Genomic DNA, 21,221 nt, shown 5'->3' with positions numbered 1-21,221 from the left:
AATTGCCGTTTTAAACTTTCAGGCAATTTCTTGCGATATTATCGCGAGATTTTCATAAATCTCGCGATATTTGTCACTATGGTCAGGAGTAGGGGTGTCAAGGGCTCGGGTTTGGTTCGGACCCAGGTGGAACCAGACTTGGACCAGATTTTTGGAAATGATATTGGGTCCAGACCTGGGTCTAATTGAGTCTACTACATGAACCAAACCCAATAAAACCATATTTTTTATCATTTTTTCATTGAAAATTTTGCAGGTCTTAATCAACTCGGGTCGGGTTTGGGTCTGGTATAAAATTTCACAAACTATACTCGGGTCTATGTATTAATTGGACCTTTGGGTCTTAAATGGGACTTCTTATTTATCACTCAGACCCCATAGGGTTTGGTTCGGCTCGTTGAACCCCTAGTCAGGAGGTTGGTATTCCGGGCATGAACCTGCTGAAACTCGGATCTGTCAGGAGGTTATGCAAGGCGCGCGCATCAGGTCAGACACGCCAGCTACGGTAATGGGTCAGCGGTCCCTCTTCTACCATTCATCCTCCCAAACATTATTATGACTGTGTCATTTGTTTTCAGGGCCGTTGACGCTATAGATGAAGAGCATCTGGAGCATATAGAATGGACGGCTGGAATATAAGCCCATAACTCTAGTATTTTTGGGAAGCCGTTCATCTTATGGATGAATGGTAGCAGAGGCACCTCTGACGGAGACCCGCTTTCTTATCTTGGTATCACTCAAGTACAACCTAACCATGTTTTGGTTGGAATCGTGTCATCTGTCATATATATGAAATGTTGAAGAGTTGGGGTTGGTTAGACCAGCACACGGGGAGCTTTTTACCATGTTATTGCAAGTTTTCCACGTATTTGTAAGCTTTTGACAATTTGCATACATGCCAGTTGGCTTGAATTATTGGGATTTCAGCTTCTTCTCAAGGCTGCTTAGATGCTAACCCTGTTCATGAATCTTGAGGAGGCAGATGCGTGCATTTATCTAGAAATGTGGGACAAGTTGAGCAATTTACAATGCGAGGCACAACGCAACTTCCCAGCTCATCCCACATTCCTCCTCGAGTTGGGTGCGTGGAAAATGCCCTCCAAGAGAGAATATATGATGCTCATGTTCTTGGCAAGTTTTAGGAAGGAGAGGCATCTGCCACTAACAGTGATTTTTTTCGTGAATCCCAAGTGATACTTGTAAGGAAATGAGAAGGCTTGCAAGACTCTTTATTTGAGAATATATGTTACTCGTACACATTCACTCAAATTTATTTTGGCAATCTTTGTTAACAAGTTCGCCTAATTCAAGGGAATTACAATATGGTCTACTCCCGAGTAAGATTTCCAGGCCTAAAATTCAGCTGATAATGCTGATGTGCTGTTCTGCAGTCCACGCCTCGCCAGGCTCCAGCTGAACTTTCCCAATCTGTTGCAAGAACAAGTAAACTATTGAAGCCTATATCAAGAAAAAGAAGAAAATGTTCATGCTGTTGAAGCCTATCTAAGAAAAAGTTCATGCTACAGAAGGTTACAATAAAAAGCCTTATGCAGACCTTTGCATTCTCAACACAAACAAAATCTTTATAGAAAGCTTCCATCTGCAAATATGGATTCCACAACACAGCATCTGACCAACTGCAAGCAATCAATGTAAAAATAAGAATACAAGCTCAAAATGTTATGCAGATATTAGAAAAGTTCAACCTTCGTGGAGGAAGGTTGGCAGACATCAGGTTGCATACCTTGTGTTCTTAACAGAAATCTTGTCGCCTAGTCCATTGTCAAAGAGAAGCTCGCCAGGTGCATCAAGGTAGATGCAATCAACGAAGCCAGGAAAGTTTACCACTTCCCTGTTCCATAAAGGAATAATAAAAATATATATATTTATTTGAAGATCTACTTGACGATATTATATTTGATTTACATGAATTAACAAAGACATGAAAACTAATATTTATAGTTGCATATAAAGTAAGACAATATCTATAAACTTTTAAAATCAGCCAAACCTCTCTTCTGTACCCTCTGATGGGTTTATAGGATCTGGATCCTTGTTTAGTCTTTTGCAACCCTTCAGACCTTTCACTGACGCTTCTGTAGAAGAAGCCTGAAGAAAAAGCTTTATATCATTTAAATAATACCCCCTTTTAAATTTGTTCAATAATATTGATAAACATCAGGAGTAGTTTGCCACTACATCAAGATTTAGAACTATTTCAGCTAGGGAAAAAGCACTTCATACACGGAAATACGTGTGCAATGCACCATTGAAAGAGAACACCTTGTTGTCTGTATTTGTTATCACCAGTTCTGTTGAGAGGATTCTGGGTTTCAGGAAGATCTGCGAAAAAATTCATACTCACAGCATGTTAAAAAAAATGTTGAATTATTAAGCTATGAAGGAAACGGAAATCATATAGCAGAAGAATATTACCATGCTCTCTAACATACTGGGTTGGTTTGAATCAGAGTTACCAGAAGCTTCTTAGATAGGTGGGAAGCCCGCATCACAGAAACTCACTTCGGAAAAGCGATACTCCTCGATTCCGAATCTTGATGGGAATCTCGATTCTCCCAGGCTTTCCACACACTTCATCTATTCTTCTTATATGTTTTTTCACTCTACTTTTCATGTTTTTTATGTGTTTCCTCTAATGCTTCTCACTCATTTCCATGTACTTTCTCTAAATTGGCAGTCATTATTTTTAGATTTTGTTAAAAATTTAATTCTCACTAAAAAAATCATGAAATTTAAGAATAGTCACTTTTATTTTAGTTTTTATTTATGTTTCATTTCTATTCTCATTCAATTCTTATTACTTTTTTTTATTCCTCGCTTCCCGCTTCCAATACATTTTAAAATGCATCCCTTCTCGTGGTTGCTTCCGCTTCCCGTATCGTTTCTCGCTCCGCTTCCTAGTCTGACAACCTTGGTTTGAATGCTCATGGCCTACAACTTCCTCGTGACAAGAGTAAAAGTTCTTTTAGGTTTGGTTTACTCATGGAATAGCTTGAACAAGGAATTGCATGCACTTTTGCTTGAACCCATCAGCCAAAAGTTTCTTATTGGCATTCATTTTTTCCCAGTGTGAAATATATAGGCAACTTCATACAAAATGAAATTTATGTTATGCAGATGAACTTTTTAAGTTCTTTTTATGTATTTAAAACAAAAAAAGAAAACCACAAACCTACCCTATGTAGATTGGACAAGGGCAGATGTTAATGATGACAACCATAGTAATATTCATAAGAGTTCTACCATAAAGATGACATAAAGATCATTACCTTGTACTGAGCCGTAAAGCTGAAATCCCACATAGAGCGACTGTAAGGGTTATCTTTAAGCTCTAAAGTTATAGCTGGATTCCCTTCTGTATTTTCAGAGTTGGTAAGGGACCATGTCATGTTCCTTGCAAATCCATGCTGCAATCAATGGTAATCACCAAGTAAACAGGTATTAAATTCAAATTTGACAACTAGAACTTCATGATTGTTTTTTATCTTTCCTGCTAAATTTAGGTCCACCAATTCAAAGACATGCAACCAACCATCAACATGATCGAAGAGGGATTGCATGCAATTGGACATTAACCAAAAGATAACACACCAATTCCAAGATGTGTATAACCAATCATCAAAATGAACCAAGATGGAATAGCCAAAAATATTTTTCATCATAAATTAGTTTTCACCATAGTAAAATTGCATGTTGATGGGACATCTACATTGCACGACAGCCTGAATGCATGTGCAGTAGCACACTTACAACCGCATAGACGAAGTTGTGCATATGATGGTCGTTGAAGTTGAAAATCTGTTCTCGTGCAGTTAATAGATTGAACAAAAAAATTGCATAGATTGAAAAAAAAATTGATGAGATTTGAAATGAAAGGAATTATTTATTAAGTTTTGAAATGACAGACAAGATCCAATGTTCTAGCCAAGCTAACTTGAGTATCAGCATATGAAATTCTCAATAATTCTATATTTAGAAGCTTAATTACAGAAAATCTAAACATCTAATGCAGTTTGTCTATCCAGATTCTTGAATGCATCTGTTTACTATCATCTTTGGTCATTTCCCGACATCTTGGAATACATTAAGGACATCCCTATTATCAGAAGATCTGATTTCATACCCACAGATAATTCAGATTCTTTTTTCTTCTATCTACTTTTGCAGGTAACCAGGCTTCTGCTACTAAATATGCTCAGAGAGTGACAATTTTATTGGTCCAAGCGTAGAATGGGTAGGGCCTAACCAAGAGTGCAAGTTAAGGGAAGCTAAAAAAGCTCCCAAGGTTCTGTCTAGCTCATGAAGCTGTAAACATCATGCCTCCCACCCCAACAGGACAAAACAGGAGAAGAAATGAGGGAAGAAAGAAAACACAAGCTAAAGAATGCAGCTGCTGGAAATTTATCAATACAATTCAAACAAGACCTAAAAGAAATATCTATCTAATCATTGTATGAGTGACCTGTCACTAAATATAAAAGAGTCACAAAGTGACTAGCAAATGCGCAAGCACTCAAGCAAAGAGCCATTAATGACCAAAAATACAATAAGCCACTAAGTGGCAAAAAACACAAAGTGAGAGAGAGAGGTAAAAACTATAGATCTTCTATTGAGAATAGCTTCAAAGAAGCTTAAGAATACATGGGGCATGCCCCTTTGTTTATAGACAAAATGGGACCCAAGGAGGGGCTGGAACCCCTCCAATGATGAAAAGGAAAAAAGAAAAACATAAAGAAAGAAAAGAAAAGCATATTCCAAGAGGAATACGCGTGTTACATGAAAAAAACTATTTTACCCATAGTGGGTAGACACACACACACACACACACACATATATATATATATAGATAGAGAGAGAGATTACAATACAATTTAACACCCCCCCTCAAACACATGGGGAGAACACCGAGAGTTTGCTAAGGAGAAAGTAGAAGTGAGGCGATGGCAAGGCTTTGGTGAAGAAGTCCGCAAGCTGATACTCAGAAGCAATATAGGGTAGTTGAATGGTACCCCCTAAGAATTCGTCGTGAACATAGTGGCAATCCATCTCTATGTGCTTGGTTCGTTCATGGAAGGTGTGATTGCTAGCAATGTAGATAGTACTTTTGTTATCACAACACTGCTTCGAAGGATTGGAGAAAAGGACGCCCATATCTTTGAGTAGACTTCTCAACAAGATAAGTTCGGTAGTAGTGGTGGTCATTGCCCGGTACTCCACCTCCGTAGATGAAAGATAAACTTTTGGTTGTTTCTTAAATCTCCAAGAAATGAGTGACTCTCCAAGAAAAACACAATAACCTGTTGTAGAAATACGATTATCGGGGTTAACCCCCAATCAGAGTCAGTATAAACAAGTAAATTAAGAGATGAAGAGGAGGATAAGAATAATCCTTTTATAATGGTGTCTTTTAAATATCTAATAATCCTCATAATTGCCGCCATGTGAATTGAAGTAGGGGCAGTATGAAATTGACTTGCACTATGAACAACATGAGTAATATTTGGCCTTGTGATGGACAAATATGTAAGTGAACCAATCAGCTAACGGTAAGGAGTGAGATCTTCTAAAGGAGTTTCACCATTAGCTCTCATCTTGGCGTTGATTATTTCTGGAGTCTCCACTTTCTTGTCATCAATAATGTCGGATCAAGCTTCATTTGATATAGCACATACCCCCTTAGAGAATATGCAACTTCAATCCCTAAAAAATACCTTAGAAAACCAAGTTCAGACATATCAAAGTTTTCTTTGAGAATATTTTTAATAAGGGCAATGTCTTTTTTATTATTTTCAGTGATGATCATCCACATATAACAATAAAATAGTGATGTGATCTCCTGCAGTCTTAACAAATAAAGCAGTATCAGTATAACAAGAGGAAAAACCATTAGCAAAAACAACTTTGCTAAATAAATCATACCAAAGTTTTTGGAGCTTGTCTGAGACCATAAAGAGCTTTGTTAAGTTTTAGAACATTTTTTTTTCCAATATTAAGACTCGACGAAGGATCCATAAACACTTCATTAAGATTCTCATTTAAAAAAGCATTTTTAACATCAAATTGATAGATAGGCTATTGTTTGATGAATGCTAAAGCAATTAAAGTTCGTACACTTGTCATCCTAACTACCGGAGCAAAGGTTTCCTCATAGTCGACTCCATATTCTTGGGCGTATTCCTTAGCAACCAACCATGCCTTGTATCTCTCTAATGCTCCATCACTTTTAGTTTTGACCTTATATACCCATCTACACTCAATAGCCTTTTTTCCTAATGGTTGACTTACTATGGTCCAAGTATTTGCCTTCTTGAGAGCTTCTAGTTCTAATGTCATAGCGTCAATCCAATGTGAATATTACATACAACAACAACAACAACAACTACGCCTTCATCCCAAAACAATTGGGGTCAGCGATATGAACCAAAAAAGAAATTCATTTTGGGTCTTCCACATGAATCCTTTTCCTCCAATCATTTTTATCCAATGTCATGTCCTCGGTGAGGTTCAAAGCATTCATATCCTTTCCTATCATCTCCATCCAAGTCTTCCTAGGCCTACCCCGACCTCTTTTAACTAATATATTTTCCCATTTCTCCAACCTTCTAACTGGAGCATCATTAGGCCTTCGCCGAATATGTCCAAACCACCGTAAACGATTCTCTCGCATCTTATTTTCAATGGGTGCAACACCTACCTTCTTACGTATCTCCTCGTTCTGAATCTTATCTTTTATTGTATTTCCACACATCCATCTAAGCATCCGCATCTCAGCTACACTCATTTTTTGAATATGATGTCTCTTGGCAGCCCAACATTCTGTACCATATAGTAAAGCGGGTCTAATAGTCGTCCTATAAAACTTTCCCTTCAACCGCAATGGCATTCTACGATCGCACAGCACTCCAGTTGCACTTTTCCATTTCATCCACCCAACCTTTATCCTATGATTTACATCTCCATCAATTTCTCCATACTTTTGAATGATGGATCCCAAATATTTGAAATAATCATTCACCGGTATTTCTTGTTCACCAAGCTTCACTACACTCCCATCACTACTTCGTTGCTTACTAAACTGGCATTCCATATATTCAGTCTTACTCTTACTCAACTTAAAACCTCTAGCTTCCAATGTCTGTCTCCATAATTCTAACTTAGCATTAACCCCAACTCTAGACTCATCAATCAAAACAATATCATCAGCAAACAACATACACCACGGTACATTTTCTTGAATTAATCTCGTAAGCTCATCCATCACTATCGCAAATAGGAAAGGGCTTAAAGCAGATCCTTGATGTAACCCAACCGTTATCGGAAAATTGGTTGTCACCCCTCCACAAGTGCGGACATTGGTTACTACTCCTTCATACATATCTTTAATTATACTAATGTACTTGAGAGAAACACCTTTCTTCATTATTGTCCACCAGAGAACGTCCCTAGGTACTCTATCGTATGCCTTCTCTAAATCAATAAAAACCATATGCAAATCTTTGTTCCTCTCTCTATATCTTTCAATAAGTTGTCTAAGAAGATGTATAGCTTCCATAGTTGATCTTCCAGGCATAAAACCAAATTGATTCTCCGATATCATGACAACCTTCCTCAACCTAGACTCAATCACCCTCTCCCAAAGTTTTATAGTATGACTCATGAGTTTTATACCACGATAGTTTGTGCAATCTTGTATATCACCCTTATTCTTATATAAAGGCACCAAAGTACTCTTCCTCCACTCATTAGGCATCTTATTTGTTCGCCAAATCAAGTTAAAAAGATTTGTCAACCATTCTAAACCTTTCTCTCCCAAGCATTTCCAAGCCTCGATAGGTATACCATCTGGGCCAACTGCCCTTCTTGATTTCATTTTCTTCAAAGCCTCTGCAATTTCTTTCTTTTGAATCTTGCGCATGAAGTCACGATTAATCTCATGAAAAGGAATGGAGAAGTCTCCAAGATCTTGAGCATGACTATCATTAAATAGCTTATCATAATAATCTTTCCATCTCTCCTTAATCTCCTCATCTTTGACTAAAACCCTTTGCGTTTCATCTTTGATACATCTAACCATACCCAAATCCTTCGATTTCCTATCTCTCATCTTTGCAAGCCTATAAATATCCTTCTCGCCTTCTTTGGTATCCAACTTGTCATAAACCTCCTTATATACCTTAGCCCTCGCGTTTCGAACAACTTTTTTAGCTTCCTTCTTTGCTATCATATACTTCTCCAAATTCTCATTATCACGACTCTTACTTAGATTTCTATAACACTCTCTTTTAACCTTAATAGCTAATTTGACATCCTCGTTCCACCATGATGTATCCTTACCTAGTGGTGCACCGCCTTTAGACTCACCCAATACCTCCTTAGCCACTTTTCTCATGCCACCCGCTATCTTATTCCACATTGATTCTGAATCCTCCTCGAGACACCAATCAGCTTCCTTAACTACCTGCTCTACAAACATTCCTTGTTTAGCTCCTTTCAGTGCCCACCACTTAATTCTAGGATCTATCCTATGTCTATCCCTTTTGCGGCATTGTCTAATTCTAAGATCTAAAATTAAGACTCTATGTTGTGTAGCTACACTTTCTCCCGGTATAACCTTACAATCGATGCAACAACCCCTATCTCTTTTTCTAAGTATGAAAAAATCTATTTGACTCGTATTAACCCCACTTTTAAATGTTACTAGGTGAGACTCCCTCTTCCTAAACCAAGTGTTTGCTAAGATCATATCATAGGACAAACAAAAATCTAAAATCCTTTCTCCACTATCATTTCTTTCTCCTATACCATAGCCTCCATGGATACTCTCAAATCCATCCCTACTAATGCCTACATGTCCATTAAGGTCACCGCCGATGAAAAGCTTTTCTCCATAAGATATCTCTTGTACTACTCCATCTAAATCTTCCCAAAATTGTTGCTTAATGGAATCACCTAAACCTACTTGAGGTGCATAAACACTAATAATATTAATAATATCTGTACCTAATACTAATTTAATAAGTAAAATTCTATCACCCTTCCTACGGACCTCAACTACATTATCTATAAATTGATGACTCATAACAATCCCTACTCCATTCCTATTCCTATTTATTCCTGTATACCAAATCTTATATCCCCAAGGTTCTACCACTTTAGCTTTCTCACCTACCCATTTGGTCTCTTGAAGACATAAAATATCAATCTTTCTCCTACACATAACATCTACTAACTCTACCAACTTACCAGTTAAAGACCCTATGTTCCAAGTGGCTAACCTAATTTTATGGTCTTGGACTAACTTCTTTACCCCCACCCGTCCAACAAAGTGAGGAAACCCTTGCCTATTTGACACCACACCCGGGCGCCGGTGTGACGCGTCGCTTCTGGGCGACGACCTAGCAACCCTTGCCCATTTATCACTGCCTCCGGGCCTAGAGAGTACAGCGCGTCGCTCAGTAAGGAACGCCCCAACGAAATTCTCATATTGGTTCATTTTCATAAGATATTACATAGCTTCTTTAAAATTGGAAGGTTCATCATAGGAGTGTATCATCATTAAGCAAGTTCTATATGAAAAGAGTCATATGACAAGAATTTTTGAGGAGGTCTACTATTTCTAGAGGATCGCCTAAGTTGGGCTTCTTCAACTTGATCTTCTAAGGGGAGATCTTGAGAGTATCTATCAAAAGCATTTTGGTGTTCATTTCCCTCACGCCAAGTATAAACATGAATGTCATTAGGATTCTCATTAGAAAAATTATCAATTTGATTGTTGTCATAAATTAAATCATTGTTAGGCTTAGTTCTAGGTACCAAGTCAAATAGAAAAGAATAATCAACTTATTCTTTAGACTTTTGAATTTCAAAACCATTTTGATCTTCTAGAAAGGTTACATTTCTAGAGACATAAAGTTTATTGTTTTGTATATCATAACACCTATAACCTTTTTTATTCTCACCATAGCCAATAAAAGCTTTATCTTGTCCTTGAAAGAGAATGTAACACTTGCAACCAAAAATTCTCAGTCTCTTAAAATTCGAAGATATTTTGAACAATTTTTCAAAAGGAGAAATATTTTTAAAAGAGGAGGAAGGCATACGATTTATGAGATAAGTGGCGGTAAGAATGGCTTTGGCCCAAAAAAAATTTGGAACACCTTTTGAAACAAGAAGAGTCCTTGTTGTTTCAATGAGATGCATATGCTTCCTCTCAGCAAGACCATTTTGTCGAGGGGTTTTTGGACAAGCCCTTTGATGTATAATTTCATTTAGTTTGAAATAATTTTGAAATTCTTTTGACATATATTCGCCTCCAAAATCCGATCTAAAAATAGCTATGTTGCTTTGAAATTGATTTTGAATAAGAGCATGAAATTCTTTAAAATTAGAAAAGACATCGGATTTATTTTTAATAAAATACACCCATGTTTATCTAGTAAAGTCATCAATAAAGATAACATAATATGAATAACCTCCTTTGGATATGATGGGTGCTGGTCCCCATACATCGGAATGCACTAGTTCAAATGGTCTTTTGGAAACAAAATTACTATGTGAGTACGAAAGCGAATGCATTTTTCCAACGATACAATCATTGCAAGTAAATGATTTTTCATTACAAATTTTTTTCAAGAATGGAAAGAGATACAACTTGGAAATGCTAGGATGACCAAGCCTCTTATGCCAAGTCTCAGCATCTTTAGTTTGAACATGATTACAAAATGATTTGGATGGCAAAGACAAAAAATTTATATAATATAGGTCTCCTCTTCTATGGCCTTACCCAATCCGCTTCTTGGATCAGAGATCCTGCACATAGCAATGGGTTGGTAAAAAAGAGACACTACATCCAAAATCGATGATTTGAGAAACCGAAAAAATATTTAAATTAAGTTTTGGAATAATTCTTATTTTTAGAACATAAAACTCTTTGTTTTGGACATAAACTTTCTCAAGATTTCCTATTCCTTCAACATCTAGTGATGTTCCATCGGCAATGGAAACAAAAAATTTGAAAGTATTGAGACTTGGTTTTGATAAAAAAGATGCATTTAGAATCATATGGAAAGAGGCACCCGAATCAAGAATCCAAGAGGACATACCTGGGATTGATGAGATTGCGGCACCGGAAGTGGAAAGTGTAGAGGAATTGATTCTCATAAATTGTCTGAGAGCTTCAGCGAGTTGTGTAATGGAGTCTTTTGTCTCCATCCTTCTTTGGTTCTTCATTTGGATTGCTTGGAGTCTCTCCAACAGAAGCCACCTTTCTTTTTAACTTAGGACAATTCGACCGAACATGATCGAGTTCATTGTTGTCACAGACTTACTTTTTTCAATAAGCCAATGCAGCGCGACGGTCCTTCCTTACCGCCGCAAGCCTACTTATCGCTCTGTCATGGGCATAGAATGCTTCGCAAACCCGCAACGCGCCAAGCTGGTCAGCCTAAAGGCCAAAGGCTGCGTACCAACACGTTTCCATGTGCTGAATCATTTTCATTGACCCTACGCACTGTTAGATTTCACTAGGATCTGTCACACGTGAAAAGAGAGATGAAAGAGAAAGGAGCTGCGGCTATCACGATTTCCAATAATGAAATCATGACCTAAAACATGTATATATATCCTTTGTTTATAGTATGGGTTGGGTCTGATATATTATCCAGACCCGGAATACAAAATAACAAATACAAGTAAAGAATACACAGACAAATAGATTTTTTCACCCCCCCCCCTCAAGTTGATCATGGTTTTGAACCATGAACAACTTGCCTTTAAGTGTCCAAAAATGATCCTTGGTCAAGCCTTTTATGAATATGTCTGCAACTTGTCTTTTAATGATAACAAATTCGGGCTCGATCTCCTTTTCTTTAACCTTTTGTCTCACAAAATGTTAATCTATTTCAATGTGCTTGGCACGACTGTGATGAACCGGATTGAATGACATGTTGAGGGCACTTTGATTGTCGCACAACAAGATAGACCGGGATATCACTTCTCCCACTTCAGTTAGCAAATGTCGGACCCATGTGACTTCAGCAGTAGCGGTAGCCATGGATCTATACTCAGCCTCAGTACTTGATCTAGCAATGGCCTTTTGTTTTCTACTGCTCCAGGATACTGATTTTCTTCCGATGAAGATGCAATATCCTGATGTAAACCTTCGTTCATCTGGATCCCCTGCCCAGTCTGCGTCACAATATACAGTAATCTCGTGTATGTCCTTGCCATATGATTTTGGAGAGTATATCAATCTATCCCTAACTGTGCCTTTCAGATATCTGAGTATCCTTTTGATAGCCTCCATATGCTCAGTACGCGGTTCATGCATGAACTGGGACACCTGATGGACTGAATAAACAATATCAGGTCGAGTGAATGTGAGATATTGTAACATCCCTATTAGGTTGTGGTACCTGATGGGATCCTCACACAAGTCTCCATCATGGGCACTCAGTTTTTGGTGAAGAATACTTAGTCCCTAGAGGTTTACAATCCTTCATACCTGCTTTGGTTAGAACGTCCATCGTATACTTATGTTGGGTGCAATGTTTTAAAACTCGCCGAGTCAACTCGGCTGACTTGGCCCGGCTCGGCCCTCCAGCGAGTCAACCCGGCAAGCTTAACTCGGGCTGCAAAGACTCGGCTGCTGACTCGGGCGAGTTCTAGGATGTTTGAAATTTGATTTTTTGGGTATTTCAGAATAAAAAGAAATTTATAATATTATTGAGAGAATTACCGGCTTTCTAATACTCACCCCAGAACCTATAATTCCTAGAATAGATAGACCTTTTAAGGTAAATATGTCTCATTTTATTATCCATCAATCGATATTTCTTTGATTCTCCTAATCATGTATTTTGACCTTGCTATGATGACAACACAAATATGTTAACAGTTAATTCTTAACAACTCAAATGTGACGTGTTTAGACTTGCAAAGATTTCTAGAAATAAAAAAGAGTCAATAGAGAACATTTAAAGAAGCACAAAAGAAAGCACGTAGTTTTCTCCTCATTATGACAATGGCAAAAATATGTTCAAGAGTTACTTAACAAAACAAACAAGTAACCTGCTTACTCTTAAAAAGATTTCATTAAAAATCTATTGACACTACAGAATGACTAGTAATGGACTTTTTCAACTGCAATAGCTTACTTCAAAATTTCAAATGGCTAGCAAACCAAAATATCTCAAGGCCCCTCTTTTAACTGGCTCAATACAAACATCAGGGTTGCCACAAAATAAAAAAAAAGGTGTTGTACTTAGTTGGAGGCCCTAGTGTACGAAGACAAATACTTCATGTCTTCAAAAATATGAATGTCCTCCACTTCAGCATTATTATAGACTAAAATGAATTGTACCAAGTTAACAACTATCGCCATATATTTTGATTCTCAGCTGACAGATCACAAATTTCCTTAATGGTAAATAAAACAACCAACTGCATGCACGTACACACACAAAACTGCTACTATTACCAATAAAACTTCATGCACACACACGCACATGTAATGGCTCATTATTACCAGTAAAACTTCAAATGAATCTCGTATCAAAGTATTTTCATAAGTTGCAATTTTATCTTCTTTGAACATCTCATTGAAGCCATGATAAGCAACTTTGAATATTTGTAGCGATCCTTCTACAAAGACATCATAACTAATAAATATTTGTTAGAAAATATATATATATATGGTTTGAGACAAATTATATATTGTTTTTCTTTTAAAATCAAAAGTTAACAAAACCCGGTCCGAGTCACCAAGTTGACCCGCCGAGTCACGAGTCAATAAAGAACGAGTAGAGTCCCGAGTCACTGGGTTTTAAAACCTTGGTTGGGTGAGAGTTAACCCATCAGCTCGGCTATCAACTTCAACTCCAAGAAAATAAACAGGGCTCCAAGGTCTTTCATTTTGAATCTCTGACTCAGTAGTTTCTTTAGTAGTTTCTTTACTTCTTTGATATTATCCTCAGAGTTTCCTGTGATGACAATGTTATCAACATAAATTAGCAATAAGGTGATCACATTTTGCCCTCTAAAGATGAACAATGAGTGATCGAGTGAGCAAAGCCATGCTTCTGAATCTCAAGAGAGAAGTTGTCAAACCAAGAGCGAGATGCTTGCTTTAAACCATAGATAGCCCTTTTTAGTCTACATACATTTGTCTTACAATCTTCCTCATAGTATCCAGGTGGTTGTTCCATGTAGACTTCCTCCTTCAAATCTCCATGCAAAAATGCATTCTTAATATCAAGCTGACTCAGTGTCCATCCATATTCAACAACTATGGAAAGAATGATTCAAATCGTTCCCATTCTCACCATTGGACTAAAGGTCTCATCATAGTCTTGTCCTGCTTCTTGTGTGAAACCCTTTGCTACGAATCTTGCCTTGTATCGTTCAATGGTCCCATCTGGTTTATATTTTATTTTGTAGACCCATTTGCATCCTACCACATTTCTGTCAGGCGGTCTGGGAACAATTTTCCAGGTTCTACATTCATGAAAGGCTTGCATTTCATCATTCATGGCTTTTACCCATTTCTTATAAGTGACTGTCTGGTAGTACATAATAGGTTCATCCTCCTTGTTGAGAGCAGTCAAAAAGAGTTAAAAATCCATGGAGAAATTGTTGTAGCTAACCCACCTATCAATAGGATGCCGCATGCGACTGGACCTCCTGACGTCAAGGGTGTGTGGGGAGGTTGGTGCAGCCTCTTGAGCCCGATTTGGGAGTCCTGAAGCCGTCGTTCTCTGTCTGGTGTAGAAAATGCCCTTATACCTTCCCGATTCCAATGGTGGTGCTGCTTCACAGCTCTGTGATTTCGATGTACCAACGATCTTAGGACTCTCTTCTTCGTGTTGCACACAGTTCGAATGACATTCTTCATTCGAACTATCAAAGAGCTCTGAATTCAGCCAAGGGTAATAAACTTCAACTGAGGTAGAGGACATGTCACCTGTGTCAGTTTTATGATCAAAGTTCAGCTCGTCAAAAACAACATTTCTCGAGATTTTGATGCGTCTGTTAATGGGATCATAACATTTGTATCCTTTGTAGTCATCCGCATATCCCACAAATCTACACTTCTAAGCCTTATCCTGAAACTTGTTTCTCAAGAACTCATCAGTATGCACATAACACATCCAAAAACACGTAAGTCATGATAATCATGATGAATTCCAAAAAGACAGTGATAAGGAGACTTATTTTTTAAAACAACCATGGGCAGTCTATTTATCACATGTACAGCAGAATGAAAAGCTTTTGTCCACAGATTGATGGGAAGGTGACTGTCATGAAGCATACTCATCGCGCTTTCAACAATATGTCTATGTTTGCGCTCAGCAATCCCATTCTGTTGTGGCGTGTGTGGGCATGACACTCTTCTTCCTATCCCATTATTTTGAAGAAAATAAATGAAATCACTGGATGTGAACTCCCCTCCATCACATTGAAAAAATTGAATGGACTCGGAGAATTGATTTTTTACTAAGGACAGGAAGTTCTGAAACAAAAGGAAAACTTCAGACTTATTTTTCATGAAGTATATCCAGGTGTATCGAGAGTAACTGTCAACAAAAATTAGACAGTACTTGCTTCCAGATCCAGAGATGATTGGAGCAGGCCCCCATACATCAAAACATATTATCTTAAAAGACTTTGAAGATCTCTTATTAATGGAACGAAAAGGTAATACATGACTCTTACATAAAAGACAACTGGAATACTTTTGACTTCTCTCTTCTACATTGAGACTTTCTTTTGGAATGAGATTATTATAAACAAGTTTCTCAATAAAATGACTCCCACAATGTCCTAAACGACTGTGCCATAGAGAAGACTTATTACATTCAAAAATACTAAGAACATTTTCAGAAAGACATAACTCTAATGGAGACTTCAAATCCGGGCGAGCAAGACAGACCGAATGACATGGGTCTTCTTGAAAGACATACATATTGCCTAGTCTCTTTCCTTCAGCGAATGTTTTCCTCGTGCGAAGGTCCTTGACCTACACAGAGAAGAGAGTAAATTTGACTGAAGCATGATTATCATCAACAAGTTTAGAAACAGAGACAATATTTTTCTTGATATTGAGAGCATGAAGGACATTGGAGAATTCAAGAGTAGAATGTGGCATGGGGATGATAGACTTTCCAACGTAAGTAACAGGGTAGGAAGATCCATCTCCAATGACAATCTTACTTTTTCCAAAATAGGGAATAGGTTTGAAAAGTTTACTTGCATCACCGGTCACGTGAGTTGCTGCCCCAGAGTCAACGAACTAAGTTCCTTGTTCATTTTGCTTTAGATTCAATCCCGACAAGGCAGATATTAAAAACTCTTTAATCTCTCCACTGTCTTTGGTGTTGTTGGACTTCCTTTTAGATGTTGCCTGATGAGACTTTCCTTTATTTTCAGGATTATGCCAACAATTCGCCTTGATATGCCCCCTTTTGTTGCAAAAGAAGCATGTGGGAATGGGTCTTGATCCCTGAGTAATGGTGGGTGTAGGAAGTAATCCATGTCCCCCGTGTCCATTTTGCCCTTGTCCTCAACCATAAGTCATTCCTATGGCAAAGACCTCTTGGGTATTCGTATGAGTGTGATTATCCTTAGAAAAGCCTTTCAGAGTCATTTCATACTGAATTAATTTAGCCCGAAGCTCATCAAAGGTGGGAAGAGCAGGCAAACACAGTAATGAAGTAACAATCATGTTATATTCTTATCCCAATCCACTCAAGGTTTGCTGCACCATATCACTGTCGCTCACAGCACATCCTATAACCGCAAGTTGATCTGTGATGGTCATTATCTTGTTTAGATATTTCATGATAGTCATGGAGTCTTTTCTTAGTAGATGAAATTCTCTCGAGAAAAACCATTCTTGCTTGAGAAACTTGTGAATATGTCTGAACCAGTCTCTCCCAAAGTTGCATGGTTGTGCAATTGTCAGGAATTGCAATAAGTACCTCTTGAGAGAGTGTAGAGGTAATATACGCGACCACTGACTGGTCTTTCTTTTCCCAGTTGAGATATTCTGCATTTTTGACATACACAATTGAAATTGACCTTTTATCATCCTTCTCTTCTCGCGCAACGAATTTCAGTGGAGCTAAAACGGTTTCATCCAGATGACCTAAGAGACCTTGACTCCTTATAAAAGGAATGATCTGTCTTTTCCAAATCAAAAAGTTAAGAAGTTTGAGGTAGTCAATTTTTCAGAAACAAGCTGATTGAGAAAACTCGAAGAGAGGCCAAAGTGGGAAGAATGGGAGGAGTCCATAGCTTAAAAGTTAACAAGGTATTCACGAGATGCACAGTCCACTGCTTGAGAAACTTGTTGGTCGTCCCTTCTTGCTTTTTTTTTTTACAGTTGTGATAGATGCAGGAAAGGGAGCAAAACAGCTCACGTTGTATAGACTTTAATAAATCGCAGATGGAAATTATGCTGGTTCAAAAACAAAGAGTTTTGTGAATATGGAATTTGACAACAGGTGTATTTCATGCACAACGGTTTGCAGGCACAACAATTTATAGGCACAATGATTTGTAGACACAGTGATTTGTAGGTATAACGATTTGTAGACACAACGATTTGTAGGCCCAATGATTTGCGTGATTTAGCAATCTAGAAATATAGTATTCCAGATCGGATACTGATGGATGATCAGATCTGATTGTTTCAGACAAGGTTTGGCAGAAATATGAATTGCGAGACCAAGAGTATTCATGATCAGATCTAAGTATTTCAGATCTGACAGAATGAGGAAGTGTGAAACGGAGAATATGCACAATCAAGAAAATTTGAGATCTGATGCAAGGATTGAATATTTCAGATCTGACACATGTATACAATCAGATCTGAATATTCAAGACAAACCGTGAGACGAGAATAGAAAGAAAAACTGGGAGAAAGAAAAAATTGAGCCTTTCAGGTCTAACGCAGATTCACGTCAAATCTGAATACTCAGGCATGAAAAATAATAGAGGAGTAAATGAAAGAAAGAAGAAGAAGATGAAAGAAAAGTGTGGAAGAAGAAAACCTCTTGATTGGATACAGGTCGATCTCTTAGGTCAGACCTTCTGGAAGCAGCTTTAAAGCCCTAGATGGATCTCTGCTTTGATACCATGTTAGATTTCACTAGGATTTGTCACACGCGAAAAGAGAGATGAAAGAGAAAGGAGGAGTTGCGGCTGTCACGATTTCCAATAATGAAATCGTGACCTAAAACGTGTATATATATCCTTCGTTTACAATATGGGTCGAGTCTGTTATATTATCCAGACCCGGAATACAAAATAACAAATACAAGTAAAGAATACACAGACAATACACAGACAAATAGACTTTTCACGCACCACCCCATGCGCAGCTGCATAGCGAAAGCTGATCATGCACATTTCTAAATGCGCATTTCATGTAGTCCATGTCGCTTGGTGCATAGTCGTCCCATAACAGCTATCACTTCTCAAAGAGGCACAAACTTTGCCTTAGCCTTGCGTGTCATAGAGCGTATCACGGCTCCATGCGCACAACATAGCAAAACCTCGCCACTGAAGGAACAAGATCTTGCGGCCCCAGTCTGAAGACCAGTTGATGATTGAACACCATAGCGAAGAGCACCACCCAGACTCATTCGTCGGCGCCTAGGCATTCACTCGCCTAGCCCCGAGTCACCATACTCGGTTGGAACCACCTAAGGTGATTCCTGAGGGAATTAGCCCTAACCCACACGCACCCCCGTGCCTCCAACCGCTACGCGTGGGAAACATCTTGCAAGCCGAGAGGTCCTTAACCAAATCTCCAACGGCAAATCCTATGATCTGTTGGCACTGCTTAACCGAACAACGCTCCACCTCTATGCCGCCACACAGTGATACACTAACAACAATATCGATGCCTATCGCATGTCATGCTACCACCGCACGTCACCGATCAAGCCAACGCATACCGCGCATTCTTACGCTTGATGCATTTTCCACTCAGTAGAGCTCCGCACTGCACATGCCCCATTCTGAAAGATCATCCTGGGACATTCTCCCTCACCCAAAACCATTGTCGTCCTCGACAATATTGGTGTAGGTAAAAACACAGTCTTCACTGATACACCAGTTTTCCTTTGTACTTATCTTTGGTTTACTCTTTTCGGTTTACATCCATCGTCGCCAGAACCTTTAATACGTCAAGTTCCATACCTTTAACGCATCTCCGATCATTTAGACAATGGTCTACTGCTCTATCAACATCGAGCATTCTCTGCTCGTGAGACCCCAGTGCAGTCTCAAATACAAACGGGTCATCCTCGCCCGCACGACAAACTTGTCGTCTTGATGCTCATGGCTGGGGTGCCTTCCAACCCCAGCAAGGGCAAGTCCAAGCCCTTCGTGGTCCTCACAGAGAAAGACGACCACCAATGTGTGCCGCAGGGATATCAACTCCCTTAAGCAACTTGCGATTTTTCACTGGTCCAAATTAGTCCTCAAGTGGGGGATGCCTTCTTACGTAACACCCCAATGTGGTCCTTCAAAGTGTCTTCCTGGGCACTCGTCCTCACAAGGGCACTTTGCCCTAATGTTGCACTCTCCTCTCGAAGTCAGAACATTGTACTCTCTCTCAAAGTCAGCAAAACGTTCTCACAAGAACCAACGAGTCACAAACAACAACTTTTTTTACATATGCAATCCATTGAAGATCTGTCAACTCAAGGGACCAAAACAATAAGCCTTCTGCTCAACGTGAGCACTCTGCTAACCCAGAATCTTGGAAGAGTATCTAGAAGTTTAATTGAGTCTCCCATACCCAAAGGTGCAAATTCATTCAGCTAAATCCAACATGCATTATCTGCATGCACAAGGCAAACATCACGCTCCACCTGTGAGCTTAACGCACAACTGGTAGGAATCTTTGGCTTATCTATGTTCCCTTAGCCAACTGAAAGGCAACCTTACACTTCTTCTTATCATCGACAAGATGTCCCATAAAATTACGTAACCAAGATAAATCAGCATTGTCCTTTTCAGTGTCGCACACAATGAAGAACAAGGTCTCCATGAATCTTTCTGCTCTGATGCCAATTTGTCATGGGCTTACTTTTTTCAATAAGCCAATGCGGCGTGACGGTACTTCCTTACCGCCGCAAGCCTACTTATCGCTCTGTCACAGGCATAGAATGCTTCGCAAACCCGCAATGCGCCAAGCTGCCCAAATTGGCCAGCCTAACAGCCAAAGGTCGCGTACCATCACGTTTCCATGTACTGAATCATTTTTATTGGCCCTACGCACCACCCCGTGCACAGCCTAGCAGAAGTTGATCAAGTGCATTTTCAAATGCGCATTTCATGTAGTTCATGCCGCTTGGTGCATAGCCGTCCCATACCAGCTATATCTCTTCTCAAAGAGGCACAAACTTTGACTTAGCCTTGTGTGTCATAGAGTGTATCGCGGCTCCATGCGCACAACATAGCAAAACCTCGTCACTGAAGGAACAAGATCTTGCGGCCCCAGTCTGAAGACCAGTTGATGATTGAACACCATAGCGAAGAGCACCACCCAGACTCATTCGTCGGCGCCTAGGCATTCACTCGCCTAGCCCCGAGTCACCATACTCGGTTGGAACCACCTAAGGTGATTCCTGAGGGAATCAGCCCTAACCCACACGCACCCCCGTGCGTCCAACCGCTACGCGTGGGAAACATCTTGCAAGCCGAGAGGTCCTTAACCAAATCTCCAAAGGCAAATCCTATGATCTATTGGCACTTCTTAACCGAACAACGCTCCACCTCTATGCCGCCACACAGTGATGCACTAACAACAATATCGATGCCTATCGCATGTCATGCTATCACCGCACGTCACCGATCAAGCCAATGCATATCGCATGTTCTTACACTCGATGCATCTTTCACTCAGTAGAGCTCCGCACTGCACATGCCCCATTCCGAAAGATTGGCCCAGGATAATTGCAATGATGGCAAATAATCTTTCTTCCTCCACTACTATTATTTTTCAAAAAATGAGGTGCTTTATAAGTCCTCACATTTTTCCCGGTCTTGAGACCGCATGTACTTCATCAATATCCTTTTTTAAGGCCAAGCAAGTTTCTTCTTGGCATAAATCGGCTAATATTTCACTAAGAGGGGTAGAAACCCTACGAAGAAGGGACCCTCTTAATTGTTCAAATTCGGGACGAAGC

The 21,221-nt window shown here is 39.1% G+C and overlaps 1 protein-coding gene across 2 annotated transcripts in view; it reads right to left on the bottom strand.

Annotated features, from left to right (window-relative positions):
- Positions 1–1,206: 1,206 nt before the first annotated feature.
- LOC149832333 (putative glucose-6-phosphate 1-epimerase) overlaps positions 1,207–21,221 on the bottom strand; it is a 54,851-nt gene continuing 34,836 nt past the window's right edge. For both annotated transcript variants that reach the window (XM_090014458.1, XM_090014457.1), the window contains exons 5-10: positions 3,291–3,428; positions 2,245–2,343; positions 2,012–2,109; positions 1,745–1,852; positions 1,556–1,637; positions 1,207–1,428 (exon numbers count right to left, since the gene is read on the bottom strand). In XM_090014458.1, coding sequence (XP_089870584.1) covers positions 1,360–1,428; positions 1,556–1,637; positions 1,745–1,852; positions 2,012–2,109; positions 2,245–2,343; positions 3,291–3,428 — 594 coding nt within the window. In that variant the 3' untranslated portion in view covers positions 1,207–1,359. The remainder of the gene's footprint in view (positions 1,429–1,555; positions 1,638–1,744; positions 1,853–2,011; positions 2,110–2,244; positions 2,344–3,290; positions 3,429–21,221) is intronic.

Source organism: Nuphar pumila, chromosome 7, assembly GCF_984573655.1.
Source record: "Nuphar pumila chromosome 7, dmNupPumi1.hap1.1, whole genome shotgun sequence".
NCBI lineage: Eukaryota > Viridiplantae > Streptophyta > Magnoliopsida > Nymphaeales > Nymphaeaceae > Nuphar > Nuphar pumila.
The sequence above is the reverse complement of the archived record's forward strand: the minus strand, read 5'-3'. Positions and strand labels throughout refer to the sequence as shown.